The following is a 20773-nucleotide window of genomic DNA, read 5'->3' as shown; positions in this document are numbered from 1 at the left end:
TTGCTCTGTTGCTCAGGCTGGAGTGCAGTGGTGAGATCTCGGCTCCCTGCAACCTCCGCCTCCTGGGTTCAAGCTATTCCCATGCCTCAGCCTCCCGATGAGCTGGGACTACAGGCGCGCATCACCACACTGGGCTAATTTTTTCTATTTTAGTAAAGACGGGGTTTCATGGCATTGCCCAGGCTGGTCTTCAACTCCTGAGCTCAGACAATCTGCCCACCTTGGCCTTCAAAGTGCCAGGATCATAGGCCTGAGCCGCCATGCCTTGCCAGCAGGAGTTCTTTTTTAAAAAAATTTCACCCTGGAGCAGTGCTTATGGGGGGAAATCACTGGAGTCAGAGGTAGAAGCAGGTGTGGAGCCCCCATTGCCCATTGCCTTTTGCATTCCCGTGAGCATTCAGCATCTAATAGATAGAAGTCAAATGCAGGTAGGCTAAGAAGAAAGATCCAGGAAATGAGGCAGGAGGGTTGCATGAAGTCAGGGAAGGAGACCTGGAGGCCTGAAGGCCTGGAAGTGTAAGAGGAAGCAGGAAGGAATGTGTGGGGCCTGCATTTTCCCTCCAAAGTGTATGCACTTGACCCTGTGCCCTCTTCTGGGTTAGTGTGATAAAGGCTGTGCTGTAGTTGGACCTACAGACAGGAGGCAGTGGAGAGGCTGGATAAGAGGCCACTGCCGGGGTCCTGTGAGAGTGAAAAAGTGGTACATGAAAGAGACAAGAAACTGAATCGCAACACTTAGCAGTGGATTGGTGGGGAGGCCACTGCTGGGAAAAGGAAGGGAGAACTATGGTCCTTACTTGGATGCTCTCTGATAATAATTGGCCCATGAGCCTGGGTCCATTTGCATAGTGGCCTGAAACTCAGATTACCTGGCTTCAGGGAGCCCTGCTGTGAGATGTGTGCAGGTGTTGTCTGGAACAGAACGGGCCTTGACCACCTGCCACAGTGTCTCCCAGAACCAAAGTGGATGACAGATGGGCAGACTCTTCCCAGCATAGCAGTGCCATCCCCAGTAAAGGCAGGATGAGACTGTGTGTGAGGGCTGGGGAGGGGCAGGCATGAAGTGGGGGTTGGAACAGTCAACATTCAGGTGCCAAGGAGAAATGTTACTGTTGCCTTGTCTGAATCTTGCCTAAGCAAAGTGATGTGGAACCCTGAGCAGAAACTTCCAGAGCAAGAGCTTAGAAACCCTGACTTCAGGCCAGGCTCAGTGGTCCACACCTGTAATCCCAGAACTTTGAGAGGCTGAGGTGAGAGGATCACTTGCACCCAGGAGTTTGAGACCAGCCTGGCCAACATAGTGAGACCTGTACAAAAAACAACCAAAATAAACCAGATATAGTGATGCACACTTGTGGGCCCAGCTACTTGAGAAGCTGAGGTGGGACGATCACTTGAGCTCCAGAGATCGAAGCTGGAGTGAGCTGAGATGGTGCCACTGCACTCCAGCCTAGGCATCACAGCGAGATCCTGCCACTAAGAAAAAACAAAGAATCCCTGACTTCAATTCTCACACAGCCTCTCCTTTAAGTGGAGACTTAAAATGTCCTGTTCCCGTGAGAACATCATAGCAAATACATGTTTCCACAATCACTACCAAAAATACATGGTGGTCAGGCTCACTTCCTCTCCTTAACAGACGCACACAGACACAGACAGCTCCCCCCAAAACACACACACACACACACACACACACACACACACACACACACACGAGGACTTTGGCATCTTCCCGTCCAATAGTGTTTCATCTTAACTGAGGCTGAGCCATGAAACAGATGGAAAGCCAAAAGCAGGGAAGGTGGCCTTGGTTCTGTTTAGACTGTCTCAGGATCAGGATGGGCTTGCAAGCTACTCTAGTTTGCAGAGACTCCCCAGAAACCCGCTGCAAAGTAACCTTGTGGGTTGCAGTTGCCATTGAGCTAGGTGGGAGACTTAGCTCAGCGCGGAGGGGGTAGGGCCTATGCCCTGCCTCCCCACGTTTCTGCCCTTGACCTCTCTCCTCCTGTCTCTTCATCAGAGGTGGCCACAGAAGCCCAGCCCGGGACCCCAGGACGACCCTTGCCTGCAGAGACAGCCTCCAGAACGGACACACAAGCGACTCCTCTAGCGGAGAGTCCAGCGGCGGGCCAGGGCCGGGGCCGGGGCCGAGGCTGAGGCGGGGACCCTCGCCGTCGCATGTGCGCTTTGAGGATGAGTCCGCCCGCGAAGCCGAGTGTCGCTACCTGGAGCGGCTGCAGCAGCGCCAGCGCCAGGTGCTGAGCATTGTGCTGCAGGCAGCAGACCAGGGCCCCCTGCGCTCCAAGCCCGACCTCGCCGACTATATCACCGGGTCCCCCCGGCTCCGGGACTCGGGGCAGGGGGCATTCCACCGGCTTGTGGGCAGCCTGGACCACGGGGGCCCTCTGGCAGCGCCCGCACTGGGCAGTGAGAGGAGGTGCCAGGCCTGCGGCAGCTGCATCAGCAACCAGTGGCCCACCCAGGGGAAGGCGCCCCTCGACCCCAGGGCCCTCCAGGAGCCCCAGGCTGCCCGTGGGATGGAGGTGTTGCTGGGTGGCCTGAGCTCCCCACTCCAGCTCCTTCCTGCAGAGCCCAGGCTCCACACAGAATGGATCCGGGAAACGCACATCGGAGACACCGTGTGCCCTGCAGAGGTGCACTCTGCCCTGGACAGCACGGACACCTCAGACAGCTGCAGGACCGAAAGTGAAGAGGTGGGGACCTCTCAGGCCGGCGAGGCGTGTGGACAGACCCGAGGTGGCAGCCCGAGACTGCGACTGAGGGGCTCCAGGCCTCGAGGCCACAGGTGGCCCAAGAAGGCTGACACGGAGCTGCCTTGGGGCCTCCAGGTGCGGCAACACCTGCCTGGGGCTGATGATGTGGAGCTGGGAAATGAGGTGAAGGAGGATAGAGGACACACGGCTGGAGGGACTCTATTTTTGAGAGAAGATGCTGTCCCTAAGCCTCCTGGCCTGGAGTTGAAGCGGGTGTCCCTGGGACCCCAGTGGCAGCCTGGACCAGGGCTGGGAAGTCACCAGTCTCACTCTTTGGATTCTCGGACTCCATGCAGGACAACCTATGCCACCACCTCCCCCATGACGCCTGAATCATCAGGGCCAGGCGGCCAGGCCCAGGTTATAGGAAGCCACGAGTCCCTGGAGATTGTCTCTCCTTCCTCCCTGCAACAGAGCCCTGCAGAGCCTTCTGCCCCGCACCAAGCCCAGCAGCCAACAGCTTCCTTTTGCCCTGAAGGCTGGGTGCCAACCCCTCCCCCTTCAAGGAGAACCACCTCGCCCACATCTCACAGGAAGGCAGCCCTGGCTGGACTGCGCAGGCCCAGTGACCAGGGAGAGCCTGTGGGGATCCCCCGGCCTCCTTCAAGAAGTGCGGTTCTCAGGACCTGTGAGCTGTCCCCATCACAGACCCAGCCCAGCCGCCCTCAGGTCAGGCACCCACTGCTGGCCCTGTCCACCAACAACTGCAACAACAGCGCACCTCGGGGGCTGCAGGAGCCCTATGGGGGAGCCGTCCACGAGGGTAGGGTGGAGAGGGGCCCCCACAGCCGGGAGCCGGAGCCGCCCCTGGAGAACAGCAGAGATGGTAAGGGGCTGCCGCCGGTTCCTGCCCAGCCCAGGCCTGGTGTGGTTCTAGAGCAGTGGCCCAGACCCGACCTGTGACACCCAGGCCTTCAGAGTCATTCCCTTCTATCTCATTAGTCAGATGGCAGTGTCACACACTACCCCGGCAGCCCCTTGCAGCCGCTCTGAGATGTCAGGGTGCTGGTGGTGGCTGGATGGAGAATTCACCACCAGCCTGGAGGCAGACTAAGCAACTCCCTCTCGGGAGAGGCCGAACCACGGGGAAGGCAGTGGAGACTTCCTCTTCCTGCTGGGAACCCCAAGGTGTGGGCAGAAGCTCCAAGCTCCATGGCTGCTGGAGGCCTGGGCTTTAAGGGATTTATTCCCAACAGGGCAGGAAGAGGTAGCAGCTCCAGGATTTACTATCTGCTTAGAGCAGTAGGTGCCCACTAATGACATGGCAGAGGCCCTGCCCCTTCAGCATCATTGTTTCATTTCATTAATTCACTCATTCATTCCTTCAGTATTGGCTGAGCACCTGTTATGTGCCAGGCACTGTACTAGGCACTGTGGCGGATGCATATGTGAATACATCAGCAGGAGTCCTGCCCTTGAGGCATTCTGTGGCCAGGCAGACACACTGTCCAGAGGACCTGGTGACCAGGGAAACAGGGCTCCTAGGTGGTGTGCTCTCTGGTATCAGACCCTCCCTGACCCCTGGACCTGTTGGCAGGCCAGTAGGTTTCAGCAGGCAAGGCTGCTGAAGGGTGTGGGTCTTGCCACTTTGCCTTGGCAGGGGTCCTCACACTATGGGAGAATCCCATAGCTTGGCAGCTCAGGCCTTATCCTCAGTGTTGTGATCCCAGGTGACCAACTCTGCCGCTCACTTTTAGGCAGAGATAACAGGCGCACTGCATACATTTTTGCTTTAATATGCCCATGGCTCTGACAGTCCTAGGGCTGGGATGGCTCAAGAGGGATCCAGGGCTTCACAACAGAGTGGAGGGAGAGAGGGCAGAGAGATGATAGACCTTATTGAAGATGTGGATGCAAAGTCCCCTCTACTGCAGAGGGACACACAGACTCGGTCCCTCTCCCTCCCTTGCTTACAAACTGGCCTGTTTCTGGGCTCCCTCCCTCCCTGTGCTGAGTGGCAGGTTCCTTCTCTGGTGGGCTCTAGGCAGACCACGGGCTTGCCCCTAACCACTTCCTGCAGGGCTTCCTTTCTGAGACCTGCTGACCTCTCTGGGCAGCCTGGGCCTTCACCTCGGAGCTTGGAGCACAGAGAGTGAGGCCCTGGATGAGTCCCTCAATCCCTCAGCCTGCCAGCTTCCTCCTCGGTAAAGTGAGGACAATGACGGAGCCATCTCCTAGGATCCTGTGAGATCACCCCTGGAGAGGATTCCATTCTTTTCCTAGCAAATAAAAGATCTCCAGAAATGATGGCTACTTTAAAGCTCTTAGAAATCATAACTGACAAGACTGTGGGGTTTGTCCCAGGAATACAAAAATTTCCCCTGTTCCCACTATGTCCCTTGATATGTGGAAGGGGCATAGCTTATCACAGTCAACCCTTTTATTTAACACACAGTGACTATTTACTGTGGACCAGATGCTGCACTGGGTGACGAGGTTACCCCAGTCAATAAGACTCAGTCCCTGTCCTTGAATAGTTTCCAGCCTAGAGGATGCTCATGAGGGGTCCTCAGCCCTGGTCATCTAAGAGGCCACCCCATCTTCCCTCACTGCTTCCCGGGTCTCTCCAGTGCTCTTCTGGGACTCTGCCTCTCCAGCTCCTCACACCCTCCCCCTGTTGTTGGAAATGTCCCTTTCCCCAACAGGAGCTGTGGGATGAGCCAGCCTGACTCAGATGGGATGCTGTGCTTGTTTCAGGAGGATCCCAGGGCTTTCCCGGCTCAGCAGATGTTGACACCATCAACTCCGCAGGCATCACCCTCTCCCTGTTCTCACAGGACCCAGAGTTCAGCCAGGAATCAGAGGGAAGCCTGCAGAGGACAGAGTCGGGATCTGGAGGACATGTACTGTCGAAGTGAGTGACAGGAGAAAGAGCCCAGACTGCAGAAGGGGGTGGGAATGGGGGCTCTGGGAGGGGCAGAGACCCCCTGAAGTGGTGGCATGACCCACCGCACTGCTCCTAGTCCTCAGAGGATCCCTAGACTATGAGCAAACCTGGCAGCCCTACCACTCCTCTCCCAGAGCCGTTTAGACTGATGCACCTGATCATTCATTCATGGACCATCCATTGAATGGCCTCTAGCTGCAGATGCTGTGCCAGTTCCTGGGGCAAAGCTAGCAGGGCCCTAACCCTGGGGGAGACCCCAGGATGGGGTTACCTGTCTGAGAGGCTTGCTTCTGCTCCGCGCTTGGAATTAACCAGATGTTGAGGAAACAGAGACCAGCAGTCACATTTCCCTTTTCTCCTTCAACTGGTGGGGGAGCAGGGTCTGAGTCCTGGCCCTGGGGACCTCCTTGGCTTGCCTCAAAACCCTGGTGAGCCTGGAGCTCTGGCCAGGGCCATCTCTCCCCTGTGGCACACTATGCCTGGTGGCCACAGGCAGCTTCAGGCCTGAAGAGGCACCCGGCGCCGGCTCTCTATCTCCGGCCCCATCTGCTCTCTAGAACACCAGAGCTGCATGCCTGGACATCTCCACTAGGGGGTCTGATACACCCCTCAAACCAAAAGCTCAACAACTGCCTCCCCGATGGCCCCTTCCCTGCAAACACATCACCGTCTGCCGGCACAGTGCTCAAGCCCACATCCGGGAGTCTGGGGCTGCTCCCTCTTCCTTCTCTCCCACTGTAGCCCTCTGCGAGTCCTTGCCAGCTCTGGAATCCCATCTACCGCCACTTCTCCTGGCCTGGACTTGTGGCCTTTTTGCTGTACAACTCCAGTAGCCCCTACCTGCTCTCCGCCTTCGCACTCGCCCACACAAGAGTCAAGGGTCGCTTTTTAAAACCTTGGTTAAATGGTGTCATTCTACTGAAAACCCTGCAATGGTTTTTCCCTGCATTTGGAATAGACTTCACACCCTGGCTGTGGCTGGCCTTGCTCTGTGGAATCCACCTTGTCTGCCTGTCTGACCTCATCTCGTCCTGCCTCTTCCCTCTTTCTCATCACGTACGCCCGAGCCTCATGGCCTGGCCCCTTCCTGTTCTGAAACACGCAGAGCTCTTCCTGCCCAGGGCTGCAGTACCAGCTGTTCCCTGCACTGGGAGTACTCACCTCCAGCCGTGGCAGCCCTGGCTCCTTCTTGTCACTTAGCTCTCAGTTTAAAGCTGCTCTTCTCAGAGAGACCTTCCCACCACTCCATTTTAAAGAAATGCCTGGTCAGCCTCTGCTTCACCCACATGGGTCAGGTGTCCTTTGTTTTCCTGGTCTGCTGTTCATAAGCTCCTGAGAGTAAGCACCTTGCTTGTCTTGCATACACACACCCCAGGGCCTAGAAAAGGCTGCCACATACTAGGCCATCAGGAAATATTGAATGAATGGGCTGGGCGCGGTGGCTCATACCTGTAATCCCAGCACTTTGGGAGGACAAGGTGGGTGGATCACTTAAGGTCAGGAGTTTGAGACTATCCTAGCCAACTTGGTGAAACCCCATCTCTATTAAAAATACAAAAATTATCTGAGCATGGTGGCATGCACCTGTAATCCCAGCTACTTGGGAGGCTGAGGTGGGAGAATAGCTTGAGCCTGGAGGTCAAGTCTGCAGTGAGCTGTGATTACACCACTGCACTCCGCCTGGGCAACAGAGTGAGACTCCATCTCAAAAAAGAAAAAACAAATTGAATGAATGATTGTGTGGGCACTTAGCGGAGTGTTATGGGAGGGGGCTTGCCTGCGCTATTCTCACCAAAAGCTACCCAAGCAGAGCATCTGGCAGAAGTCCACTTGGCCTTATTTTGTTTTCTTTTTTTTTTTTTTTTTTGAGATAGGGTCTCACTCTGTTGCCCAGGCTGAGTGCAGTGGTGTAATCACAGCTCACTGCAGCTTTGACCCCCAGGCTCCAGCGATCCTCCTGCCTCTGTCTCTCTGGTAGCTGGGACCACAGACAGGAGCACCCACACCAGGCTTCTACTTGGCCTTTCTTTCTGCAGCCTGGTTGTCAGTTCCTGGCCCCAAATGTGTCAGAGGCATTGGTGCTGGCCCATCTGTGGCCCTTGAGATGGCCCCAGGGCACAGCCGGCCCTCGCCTCCCTCCTGGCCCTCCCCTGCTCCTCACATCCACCCTTGTGTTTCAGAGCATCAGCAGGAGCTGGCACAGGACCCAGCTCCCCCTCGGCTGCCCCTTCGGACCAGAACAAGAAAAGGAGCAGCAGCATCGCCTCCAGCTTGGGGCTGAAGAAACTCTTCTCAGCCCTGAGCCAGAGTTCCCGGCCCAAGCTGGGCAAGTCCCGCAGCTACAGTGTGGAGCAGCTGCAGCCTGCAGCACCCCGCCTGGTGTCACACTCCAGAGCCCCATCGTTACAATCCCTGCACCAGGTGAGTCCAGGGGCCCCAGCCCAGGGAGTGAAGCCAGAGGCAGCGCAGCCACCATCAGAATGAAAGGTTTCCATGGAAGGAGGGAGAGGTGCTGAGGATGCCTCCCAAGGAGCCCATGGTAGAGAGAGGGAAGCTGCTGGCATCCCCACGGTTGACCCATGAGACTCGGGTTCCCCTGGACACAGGGTGGATGGGCAGCATCTCACACTGCTGTTCCCTGCCAGCTGCCCAGCCTGGGCTCACTCTAGACTCCACCCTCTCCCTCAGCTTTGCCACCTCAGCCAAGTCCCGGAGAGTTGACAGCCTGGTGGTCCTGGAACCTTCTCCATGGCCAGAGTGACTCTGAGCCCAGGCACAGATCACTTCCCACGTGGATTCCCTCAACAGCCCCTCGACTGGCCTCCCTGCCATGGTCCTGCATGTGGCTTCTGGAGTGGTCCTTTTGATATGCAAATCTGGCCATGCCGCCCCCTTGCTGAACATCTGTCATTGGTTCCTTATCACCTTCAAGATAAAGCGCAGACCACTCAGCGTGGCCAGAGGGTTTCTGGAATCTGTCTGCTTTCATCCCTCCTCATTCTTTTAACATGCTTGACCGCAGTTGCAGTTGACCGTCTTCCAGTTCTGTCCACACATCACTCACTGTCTGACTTTGAACCGTCAGCTGGGCTCTTTCTCCCACCTTCCCCACCTGGGACCGCCTGCTCCTCTGTCCCTGTCCCTACCACAGGCACGCACCCCTCAGGGAGCCGCTTCCAACCCTGTCTCAGGCCAAACTGGGCCTCCCTCCTTTGTGGAACTTGAGGCGTCATGTTGAGTTGAGTTTTGTCTCTCAGCCCTCACTGGAGTGTGTTCTTGGAGGGAACACTGCAGTGAGTGGGTAGGAAGTGCAGGGCAGCCGGCTCAGGCTCTCCCTCCCAGTGCACTGGACACCCCTTCTGTTCCAGGGAGTTCCAGCTAGTCTGTTTCTCCTAATTCTCTGCCCTGCTCCCCTGGGCAGAGTGAAGCAGATGGGAGTGGTTTGGGTCACTGGCGCCTTTCATTTCCAAGGCTGCAGGCGGGAAGAGGATGTGGACTGAATGAAGGTCCCATTGACTGTCTTCCACCAAAGACACTTGGAGGCACGTGGCCGGTGCTCAACAAATATTTGCGGGTTGAATTAATAGAAGGCAAAGAAAGAGCGGCAGAGATTAAAGCTGGGGGGAATCAGCCGTGGTGACTTGTGCTCCAGGAACTCACCGTTCTCATGAAGTTAGATTTGTCCAAAACGTATCTGAGCCATGGCATCCAGATTATTGTCATCAGGACTTCTATCTCTGTAAACCCCTCAAGGGAAACACCACCCCTGTCAATTTCATAGAGAGCCTGGAACCTTTTCCATGGCCCGAGTGACTCTGAACCCAGGCAGAGATCGCTTCCCACGTGGATTCCCTCAGCAGCCCCTTGATAGGCAATCTGAGCTGAGTGGACAGAGATAGGAAATAGACTGGACAAGAAGGAGTAGGAGGCAGAGCAGGGAGGATGAGCAGCAGAGAGACATTTTCAAAAATTAAAAAAGAAATTTTCAAGAAAATAAAAAAGAAGATAAAGGAAGAATCTGTCTCTCCCCGCAGTATTTGTGACATTCTTCAGGTTAAAATACTTGCTGTTAGCGTGTGGTGCTGCCAAGAGTGTGTTTGCTGGGAGGGTTAGTTTTTTTTGTTTTTTGTTTGTTTGTTAAGATGGAGTCTCGCTCTGTTGCCCAGGCTGGAGTGCAGTGGTGCAATCTCTGCTCACTGCAACCTCAACCTCCCAGGTTCGAGCAATTTTCCTGCCTCAGACTCCTGAGTAGCTGAGATTACAGGTGCACGCCACCACACCCAGCTAATTTTTGTATTTTTAGAAGAGAGGGGGTTTCACCATGTTGGATAGGCTGGTCTCAAACTCCTGACCTCAGGTGATCTGCCTGCCTTGGCCTCCCAAAGTGCTGGGATTACAGGCGAGAGCCACTGTGCCCAGCCGTATGTATACCACATTTTCTTTATCCACTTGTTGGTTGATGGGCACTTAGGTTGGTTCCATATCTTTGCAATTGCAAATTGTGCTGCTATATACATGTGCACACACCCTGCAGCACAATTTGCAATTGCAAAGATATGGAACCAAATTTTTTCTTTATAATGACTTCTTTTCCTTTAGTAGATACTCAGTAGTGGGACTGTAGGATTGAATGGTAGATCTTTTTTTTTTTACACAGGTCTTGCTCTGTCACTCAGGCTGGAGTGCAGCAGGTGATCTCGGCTCACTGCAACTTCCGCCTCCTGGGTTCCAGTGATTCTCATGCTTCAGCCTCCTGAGTAGCTGGGATTATAGGCACCAGCCACCATGCCTGGCTAATTTTTGTATTTTTGGTAGAGATGGGGTTTCGCCGTGTTGGCCAGGCTGGTCTCAAACTCCTGACCTCAGGTGATCCACCTGCCTTGGTCTCCCAAAGTATTGGGATTACAGGTGTGAAACACCGTGCCCAGCCGGAGGTTTGCTTTTATTTTGCCCTGCCATGGCTCCTGCCCACCCTGGCTGCTCCCATGTTCTCTAGCGGAATGGGGCCCTTCCCCGTGAGCCTTTGAGCCTGCATCTAGAAGGCTCTCTTTCCTTCTCCTTATCCCCCTTCTCCCTAGGAAACTAGCTTCAGGGCAGAGTTCAACATGATCTCCCAGGAAGCCTTCTTGAACTCAGGCACGAGGTCAGGCCCCCTCTGAAGCTTCTTGATTCCGCGCCTGCCTTCTTTAGAGCACTCCTTAGTCTATTCAGGCTGGTATAACAAAATCCCTGAAGCTGGTAGCTTTCAGACAACAGAGATTTATTTCTCACAGTTCTCTGGTGGCTGGAAGTCCAAGATCAAGTCTCTGGCAGATTTGGCGTCTGGTGAGGCCCAGCTTCTCCATAGGTGGCTTTCTTTTCACTGTAACCTCATGTAGTGAGGGCACTAATCCCATTCCTGAGCACTCTGCCCACATGACCTAATCACCCTCAAAAGCCCCACCCTTGGTGATTAGGTTTCAACCTGTGACTCTGTGGAGGGATACAGACATTCAGACCACAGCAGCAAGGATTCCAAATGTAACCAATAATGTGGGTGATATTTGTTTCAAAGACTGCTTTTCCCTGCTTCAGCCTCCCTAGCCCCTTCATTTCTCAGAATGAAGGAGGGAGGGAAGAGGATGCAGGCTGAATGGAAGCCCCACTGATTATCTCCCCGGCCTTCAGAATTGCTTCCTCATTGGGTCATTTTCTAGAACACAGTTCTGATCTTATCACTTGTATTAGCATCACTCAGTAGCTCCTTACAGGGCACATCAGGACCTTCCAGGCCTGGCCCCACGGCTCTAGGCCACGACTTGTATGGCCTGCCACTCAGACCATGCATACGCTCTAGAATGACCGCGCTTTCTCACATCTCTCCATGCCTTGGATAAACCATTTTCCCCTGATGGGTACACTCTTACCTCTCTCCTTGTCTGGACAGCTCTTGTTTCAAGTGTCAGCGCCTTCAGTGTCCCAAACCCCCCGAGCCAGAGTCCCTCTCCACCACACTACACATCATCTGTCTTTCTTTTTTTTTTTTTTTTTTTTTTTTGAGATGAGTCTGGCTCTGTCGCCCAAGCTGGAGCGCAGTGATGCGATCTCAGCTCACTGCAATCTCTGCCTTCCAGGCTCAAGTCACTCTCCTGCCTCAGCTTCCCAAGTAACTGGGATTACAGTTGCTCGCCACCACACCTGGCTACTTTTTGTAATTTTAGTAGAGACGGGGTTTCACCATGTTGGCCAGGCTGGTCTCGAACTCCTGATCTCAGGTGATCCAACCGCCTCAGCCTCCCAGAGTGCTGGGACTACAGGTGTGAGCCACTGTGCCCGGCACACACTATCTCCTTTTAATGTGCACTGGAGCCTTTTAACTTACCTGTGCTCAGCCCTGCCCCCATCACTTTGTGAGCGCCTTGAAGGATCTCTTGTCTAACTTTTTATCCACAATATTTTAAGGTACAAAATTCAATTTACATTTTTGAATGAAAGCAATCACAAAAGACATAATAAAGAATCACAAAACAATATCTCAAATTTTAACTCTAAAGTGGTATTACTCTATAACAAACTTACTTTCATTTCTTCCTTAATGAGTACATTAGATTTTCTTAATCGATGAGGTGATTAGTATAGCACTACAGTTGTTATTTCAGCTAGAAAACAAAACGAAAAATCCCTTGACTCCCCAGACGGCCTAGGTAGACCCATCTCCTTGAGTAAAGTCATGGCGGCTCCCGTGGAATTCCTGGAAGCAATGATAAAAGCTTGTGCTGTCACTTTCCTACAGGGCCCTCAGGTTCATGGTGGGGGCCAAGTCCTCTGTCAGCGCCACCCTGGTGGCTTTTCTCACCTGCAATATTGGCCCTTTCCCATCAGGTGTCACCCTGTCACCAGCGTCAGAAAGCTGCCTCTTTCCAGAACCTCCATTCTCTGCTGAGCGGCAAGGGGGACCGGTCCAGCCTCTACCTGGTAGCGGGGCCAGGGGACCACAGTGCAGCTGGCAGGTAAGAGTGGGCACACACGCTTTGGAGGACAAACTCATTAGAGACTGGCCAGTGGGGCCAAAAGCCTCACTCCTCCCTGCCTCAGTGTCAGGCCTCTGAGCAGGGTCCCTTGAGAAAGCAAGTGCTCCCTCCGGCACATCTGATGTGTGGAGACAAGGCTGCCACCAGAGTCTCAGCACCTCAGTGCCCTGCACCGACCCTCAGTGAATGGGGCTCTGAGAAGGCCTGGAGTTGCTGGATCAGGTGGAGTTGGCTGGTTTGATTCCACTGTCCCTCTGATGTCCAACAACATCTTGAAATCAGAATGTTTAGAGAGTGTTCTTAGCCCAGCTAAAGATCCAAATAAACACATAGAGACAGAGACCCCCAAAGAGGCCCATGATCCATGACTCGCTTGGATAAAGCCCACCCTGTCTGGTGAGGCCCTGCAGGCGGGCTGCTCTTCCCTAGAGCTTCATGTGTATGTCCTTCAGGGTGTATGTCAGCTCCTGGAAATGTGACACAAAATTATGCCTTTTCTCAGATTCGTACAGAGGTCTCTGTATCCCACCAAATTTGAAACCACTGCTTTGGGAGGGTGGGCTTTCTAGTTCCAAGCAGGCCTTGCACAGCGGTGGAAACCCACCAGTTCTGGCCCTAGCAGGCTCTTTTTGCTGGTTGAGGTCAGCGGAACCCCAGTCTCCTATGCCAGACTCTTAGTCTGTGAGGTATCAGTCATCTGTAAGCCAGGGAGGAGCTGCGCCCAGTGCCCCATGCTTTTTGCCCTCATTGTGTCTCTGGTTCCCTCATAGGCCAGCCAGGGCTTCACCACGGCGTGCCCTCAGTGTGGAGGATGTGGGTGCTCCCAGCCTGGCTCGCACAGTGGGCCGCCTGGTGGAGGTGTTCCCAGACGGCACCAGCCAGCTACAGCTGCAGCGCTCCCCGGAGGGCACTTTTGGCTTCTGCGTGGCCTCTGGGAATGGGCGCCCCGACTCAGGTATGCCCTCTCCCCTTCCTCAGCCCCATGGCGCGGGGGGCGGCCTTAGCAAACTGCAGCAGGGCCTTCTGGCTGTGGTCAGAGGCTTTTCTGGTCATTGGCTGAGCCAGGGAGCTCTGGGAATTCAGAAAGCCTCTGACCACAGGACTAGGCTTCTCCCCGCAGCGGCTCTCTCTGAATTGTCTGGGGCTGCCCAGGAGTCTGCTCCTGCAGAGCCTTTGCCCCGGGTGCCTGCAGCTGAGGAAAAGCTGCAGCTGGTGGGGAGTGTGCAGGACAACGGAGCGCTGGCAGGTTTGACTCCACTGTCCCCTTGCTGTCTGATGACATCTTGAAATTAGGGTCTTTGGCCACGAGAGGTGGCTCACACCTGTAATCCGCACTTTTGGAGGCCGAGGCAGGCAGATCACCTGGGGTCAGGAGTTTGAGACCAGCCTGGCCAATACGGTGAAACCCAGTCTCTACTAAAAGTACAAAATTAGCCAGGCCCATGGTGGTGCATGCCTGTAATACCAGCTACTCTGGAGGCTGAGGCAGGAGAATCACTTGAATCCAGGAAGTGGAGGTTGCAGTGAGCCGAGATCTCACCATTGCACTCCAGCCTGGGCAACAAGAGCAAAACGCTGTCTCAAACAAAAAAGAAAGAAAGAAATTAGAATCTTGAAGGCCATCTTTGCAGAGGAGAGCCAGAGAGAAACTGTCTGTGCCTGCCGTTCTCAGCAGTCCCTTTGATGTGGCTGCTATGTTGAAATGATTCCTTTCCTCCGGCTGCGGAGTGTGTCTGGACACATACTGCCTGTCTGTCTCTGCACCCCGTTCCTCCCTCAGGCCTGTGCCCGAGGATTCTGTTCAGATGAATCCTGGCTGCAGGCCTCTGGCTGGGGTGTGCTCTGGGTCTCGATTCAACCCAGGCAAGGGCAGGGAGGAGTCCTGGAGATCGTTCTGCACTCTGGCCAGTTCTCAGTTCCGCCCCATCCATGAGTCTTTCAGGGCAATGTGACGTGCCAAGGCCCACACTCAAGGTCTGTGGTCCAGAATGCATCTCAGGGCAAGGGCCCATGAAAGACTCCCCAGAGGAGCAGGGAAGGAAGACAAGTATGCAGGGGCGGGGGAAGGGGAGGGGAAGGAAGGAAAGAGAAAGGGAGAGACAGATACAGAAAGGCACGTGCAGAAGCCTGCTACAGCTGGGCTCTGCTGATGGGGGGTTGAGTCCCAGGCTTTGATCTCCTAGGTCAATGTTGTTTAGCCTGCAAAAAAATCTGCCTGCTGCCACGTTTGCAGACTGTAGCATGAGTTCTCATGTCTGTTCCATCATTCATTGTTACAGCAAATATGTACTAAGCACCTACTATGTGTTATAGAAACGGGGGATACAGCAGTAAATGCAACAGACCAAATCCCTGTCCTCATGAATATACTACCCAGTGAGCAGCTAGCCCATATCTATAAAACGTGTACTCTTGTTATGTGTAATGTGCTACGTATGTCAGATGGTGAAAATAAAGTTCTGAGAAACACACAGATAAAGCAGGTGTGGCAGATGCTGGTGCAGACAGGAGTGTGGGGAGGCTTTTCTGAGAAGATGATACTTAAGCAGGGGCGTGGATGGGGCGAGGGAGGAGCCCCGTGGGTATCTGCGGGAAGAGTATTCTGGCAGATGGAATAGCAAGTGCAAAGCCCTGGTGGAGGGGTGGCTTGGCCTGTGAGGACTGCAAGGAGGCCAGGCTGGACAGTGCAGAGAGGGCGAGGGGTCAGGAGGGGCAGAGCTTGGAAAGACAAGGCTGTGTCACTGTAAGGGGCTTTGGCTTTCTGCCAAGTGAAATGGGAGCCACTAGAGGCTTAGAGCGGAGCACTGAGACCCTCTGATGTACACTTTTAGCAGGGTGAGAATATACCCCAGTGGGACACAGGTGGAGCCAGGGAGCCCCATGTTAAAGCTGTTACAGCAGTTCAGGACAGAGATGGCGGTGCTTGAGCTGGGAATGGCTGTGGAGATTGGGGAGAGAGGTGAGGAGCTGGACTCTGGTTGATTTGACTATTTGCTGATGAGCTAGACATGCGTGTGAGGGGAAGAGAGGACAGGTCTCTCCCCACTCCAGAGCTCAGGGAGGTAAAACATCTGTCCTCACAGGCCTTCCCATAGCCTCCTCTCCTGTTAGGCGAGGAGGACAGGCCCCCTGGACAGGCGGCGTAGAGGCAGAGGTGGACAACGCAGCATGTTTGTGCTCCAGCACCTCTGCTGGCTGTGTGACCTTGAGCAGGCGATATCCCTGCTGAGCCTCAGTTCCCTAATCTGTGAAATGAGGATGACAAAACCTACCTAGAAGAGTCATAAGGAGCATTCAAGAAGGCACACAGGAGAAAGGGCCTCGCATTTTCTCCCCTTGCCTTCCCTTCAGAAAGAAAAAGTCTGTTTGGGGAAGAGAACCCCAGACAGGGACCAGGGTGATCCGCACTCACCTGTCAATGTGAGTGCACAACGGGGCTTATACCCGGCCCCCAACTCACCCCAGAGTCCCGTTTGGCTCCCTTGTAGGCAGTGGGAGCCCCTCCCTGTCACCTGTCAGGGAGGTCTGATGGGCAGGGGTCTCTGGTGACCCAGGGCCCTTGCCCCCTCGCTGGGTTGGTGCCAGCTTTCCCTGTCCTGCCCAGGAACTCCCTGCTCCTGCTGTCATCGTATTAGCTTGCTGGCATTCACATCCGACTCTATATGAGCCTGTGAGAACAGCAGGCTTTGCCTTCTGTTTCTAATTGGATACAACATAAAGATCACACATCCTCAACAAAGGCCATTTCCAGCAGACAATAAATGCCTACGACAGCAGGCTCTCTGTCATATTTGTGTCACGACTTTCAGTTGTGAAATCTACCCGAGTCTCCCCAAAATGGCAGGAGTGACGTCAGTGCCTGGCCTGGCTCTGGCTGCATTCTTTCAGGGTTTATCATTATTCCCCGCCTGCAACAACCGTGGTACATCAGACGCTTCTCTGGGTTCACCCCAGGGGCCCCTTCTTACCTGCCCCTCCCCGTGCCACCAGCCCGTAAACAGAAGAGGGCAAGCAGTGAAAGGCAGGGCGGAGGGAAAACGCCCTGTGCAGCCAGGATGGCAGACGTACTGTCAGGGGCGACAGTCCAGCAGGAAAGCCTCAGCTTGGCCAAGAAGCAACAACAACAAAAGGGATTCCACACCTCAGCCCAGGGAGGGGGAATGTATGCAAAGATTAGATTTGCTAAATTCAGAGCCACAAACCTTCAGGTACCTCAGTGAGGGTGGAGGTGTCAGTGCTTTTTCAAACCCACACTTCAGAGGCAGGCTTTAAAATGCCTGACTTCTGTCAGGGCCAGAGGCTGGGCTGCCCAAAGCTCCTACAGGGCTGGGGGGACCTGAGAGACAGCTTTCCACTAGTCCAAGATGCGGTGAGCAGTGTCAAGCCAGAGACTGAGGTACAGACCTGCTGCCCTTTTGGGCCCCCGATAAGAACCTGATTCGAGAAGGAAGTGGAGACAGTAACGTGTGGGCAGTGGCCTCATGTTTTTGAAATGCAGAGTGAGCCGAGCTGGGCTGGGAAAAGCGAGGGTGCCAGGGCTGCACTGAGTGGCCTGGTGAATTCTGGCGGCCGCGCCAGGTGTGTGCCCTGCAGTCCTGCAGCAAACTTGGCTTGTGTCTCAGCCTGTGTGTGCACCCGGCACAGAGCATGGGCATCAGGGGCTCCAGCCTGCGCTGGGAGAGCTGGCACCTTACTTTCTCTCCCAGGTGGGAGCAGCCGGAGGAGAATTTGAAAATGTTTCCAGCCGTGGTTGAGGCCAGGGGCGGCCTCCTCAGCTGGATGCTTCCCAGAGAGGCCAGGGGAGCTAACCCAGCCAGCCCGAGCCCCCCAGGGCCTGCCCCACTGATGGGGCTCCCTGAGAGCCGGAGCCTGGGAAAGAAGCAGGGAAGCTGGTTCCCCAAGGCTGGCTCTTGGCACCTCCTAGACCCAGGCAGGCCCTCTTTGGGGTGGGCAGGAGGGGCACGTGCAGAAGAGGAGTGGCGGTGCTTGGGCTGGGAATGACTGTGGAGATGGGAGAGGGGAGAGGGGTTCGATTCTGGTTGATTTGTTTGCTGATGAGCTGGACATGCGTGTGAGGGGAAGAGAGGACAGGTCTCTCCCCACTCTGGAGCTCAGGAAGGCAAAACGTCTGTCCTCAAAGGCCTTCCCGTAGCTCCTCTCCTGTTAGGCAAGCAGGGCAGGACCCCTGGACAGGCGGCGTGGGGGCAGGGGCCTCCACTGGAGGTGGGGCCACCGGAGCTTTAAAATACGTGGCTAGAATTTTTTGCTCAGATGCTTCCCCATCCCAACTGAGGAACCATGTCTGAGTAAGACTGAGGCCAGGGTCAGTCCTTGGCAAGAGTGCAGCAGACCAGGCTTGGATGTAGCTCAGCCACTTTCGCTCTTCTGAGGATAACCTTCCCACCACCCCGGCCTTCATGCTGGGCCTGGGCGACCTGAAGGCAGCAACTGGATCACAGTGCCAGGCACCGAGTAGGTATGGTTCTTAATTCTTAAAAAGTATTTTCCTCCCTATTCTATAAGAAAAGCTCATCTCAGAAAAAGATCAGCTCACTCCCAGTCAGGTATAAATGAGTAACAGCAGCTTGGTACATTATTTGCACTAGGAGCATTTCCACGTTAAAAGCGGAGTCAGCGGAATGGAGTTAGACATGGAAGAGGGGCAGTGTATCTGTGCCTAAAGCCAGTTGTGGTTGTGAGGTGGAACAATGGGTGTGTGTGTGTGTGTGTGTGTGTGTGTGTGTGTGTGTGTTTGCGCACAGAAGTACCCTGTATAAGCACCACTTCCCTGAGCCACACAAACAGCCCCTCACTGACAACATCAGCATTCCAGACATGCACATCTTCAATTTGGGTGTTAATGTGAAATTCTCCCGTTTTCCTTTGCAGGGATCTACGTGCAGGAGATGGCTGACATGAGCACGGCCAAGCTGTATTCGGGGCTGCTGGGGGTGGGCGACGAGATCCTGGAGGTCAACGGGGCCAAGGTGGCAGGGCTGGGCTTGGCTCACATTAAGGAGCTGCTGGCCCACTCAGAGAGCTTGTCAATCCGTGTCCTGAGGCAGAGACCTGTACCACGGTGACCCAGAAGTGCCACTGCCCTCACTGCCACCGCCTCGGAAGCCCTGAGCCACTGAGGGTGGTTGGCTGGGAACATGCTGCCAAGCTGCCCTGTGCCGGAAACATGGATCCTGCTGGCGTCTAACCCCTTGCGTTGTGGCAGGGCTTCTGCGATGGACTGCCTTAGGGAGAGGCAAGGAGCCTGTTTGCATATGTGTTTTAAGGACATTCATGCAGAGCTAGAGAAAAAAAAAATGGGTCTCCTTCCATGTCTAAGGGGGTGTCAACATTGACTTGTACCTTTGTTGGTGGGGGGCGGGGGGAGAGAGATTCAGTGGACCCTTTGGTTGCTGCCTGAGAGCCGGCCCCGCCTCCTGGTCCCACTCCCCATCAAAGGCTACCCCAGCCTCCAACACTGTGGAACCAAAGAAAGCTCATGTCCATGTTGGCCTTGACCCTCCCCTTTTTCATCTATGTTCTTCCCTACTCCCATTCACTGCCTTTGCCCTTTATCCAGAAATGGGCAGTGTCCTGGAGTACCAGCCTTACAGCTATTGACTGTATATGCCCAACCAAAATCAGAACGTGTGGTCTGACAGTTTTATGCCCTTTCTGGGTATGGGAACACCTGGGAGATGTTATCTGGTAGCCAGAATATTAAACATTTCTAGGAAATTTTTTTGATATAAAGTTGAAAAAAAAAAATGAAGACCAATTTCAGGACATGCTACTGTAGTAGCCAGGATCCAGCCAGTGGGACCGGCCAGACCAGCCCCAAGCTGCCCACCTGCTGCCTCTGCCCAGATGGAGGCAGGAGTCGCTGCAGCCGGGCCTGTGCGGCCTCGTCATAGTTCTCCTGTCCAGCTTGGAGACAGGGCTGCATCGGTGCCTGGCCATCACACAGCTGTACACTTTCTGCCCAGACCTCCTGGCAGTGCTGTCAGTGGGCAGGTGGGTGGCTGTGGAGGGCGGGGATGGGCCATCTGCCTGGGCCTCAGCACTGCCTGGACGGCTCCTCTTCGGGAGTGGATGGCCATGTATCAGTCTTAACTTATTAAAACGCAAGGCTGAAGCTTCTCCCACTCTGAGTTGCTAAATTCTGGGCTGGATATTCATGTGACCTTCACTAGCCATGGGCAGGACCAGGGAGTAGGGAAGGGCACGGGTGCTGGTGGTGGACATGCCAGAGGAAAGGCTGGGAGGCCCCGGGTTAGGGTGACGGCAGGGTAGATGCGGAAGCCTCCAGACCATCCTTTAGAGGAAGAGAAGCCCTGGGCAAGGTTTGTCATCAGGAGAGAAGGAGCCAAGGGGCCTTGGCTGGGCACAACTGAGGAGCAGAATAGGAAGTCCAGAGCTGTTTTAGAACTCGCCAGGGTGCCAGCTGTGGCTAGGAAAACAAATCCTGGAAACAAGAAACCCAACCTTCAGCAGAATCGGGTTTACCTGAGTGTCAGGGCAGCTTTATCGGGCAAGGGCACTGAAGCGGGCCTGTGGCCCAGAAAGAAGGTGGGGGGGGGGGGGAGGCAGTCCTGTGCAGGGTTTGGGGTGTGTTCCCCTGCCCAGGGCTTTTGCAGCAGGAGCCAGGTAGAACCCTGTCTTCATGATGCCCATCCAGGGAGAGGGAGGGCCTGAGCCCCATGGCTCACAGAATGGGGTATGGGTATGAAGGAGGAATGCAGGGGCTCTGGCAGGTGGGCAGAGGGGCCAGAAAAACAAGTGCTTGGGGCTTCAGGCTGTGAGAGAGCACCGGCATACCCCAAAGTGTAGAAATGACCCCATAGCAAGAAACTACAAGTGTGGGGAAACCCTGGCTCCTCCTATACCACAATTCCTAGCCTTAAGATCACAAAAATGAGACATTTCATGTTGAGAAAAGCTCCTGGGGCCAAAGACAGCTCCGTTTTTCTCTGTATGGCCAGGACAACTTGCCTTCCCAGCTGGGAGGAGATGGAAGGGGTGCACTGGGCCTGGGAGGACGATGGGCAAAGGCCTCAGGCGTATCACCCCCGGGCTGGTGACATTCTTAGTTCTTAAATAGTCTT

General features: G+C 54.8%; 2 protein-coding genes across 2 annotated transcripts in view; both read left to right on the top strand.

Moving 5' to 3' along the window:
- KIAA1614 (KIAA1614 ortholog) overlaps positions 1–14037 on the top strand; it is a 33358-nt gene extending 19321 nt beyond the window's left edge. Inside the window, 6 exon segments of the mRNA XM_032291234.1 lie at positions 2021–3600; positions 5472–5628; positions 7842–8082; positions 12523–12650; positions 13442–13670; positions 13672–14037. Of these exon segments, the coding sequence (XP_032147125.1) occupies positions 2021–3600; positions 5472–5628; positions 7842–8082; positions 12523–12650; positions 13442–13670; positions 13672–13731 (2395 nt within the window). The 3' untranslated portion in view covers positions 13732–14037.
- Positions 14038–14205: 168 nt separating this feature from the next.
- Positions 14206–19808, top strand: LOC116560059 (partitioning defective protein 6-like). The gene is made up of 2 exons (XM_032291236.1): positions 14206–15630; positions 18561–19808. Exons 1-2 carry the CDS (start codon positions 15489–15491, stop codon positions 18752–18754), a joined length of 336 nt encoding a protein of 111 aa, XP_032147127.1. The 5' UTR covers positions 14206–15488; the 3' UTR covers positions 18755–19808.
- Positions 19809–20773: the final 965 nt, after the last annotated feature.

This window comes from Sapajus apella, unplaced genomic scaffold (assembly GCF_009761245.1).
Source record: "Sapajus apella isolate SASKATOON/1434 unplaced genomic scaffold, GSC_monkey_1.0 scaffold25, whole genome shotgun sequence".
Classification (NCBI taxonomy): domain Eukaryota; kingdom Metazoa; phylum Chordata; class Mammalia; order Primates; family Cebidae; genus Sapajus; species Sapajus apella.
Note: the sequence above shows the minus strand (reverse complement) of the source record. Positions and strands in the feature narration are given on the sequence as shown.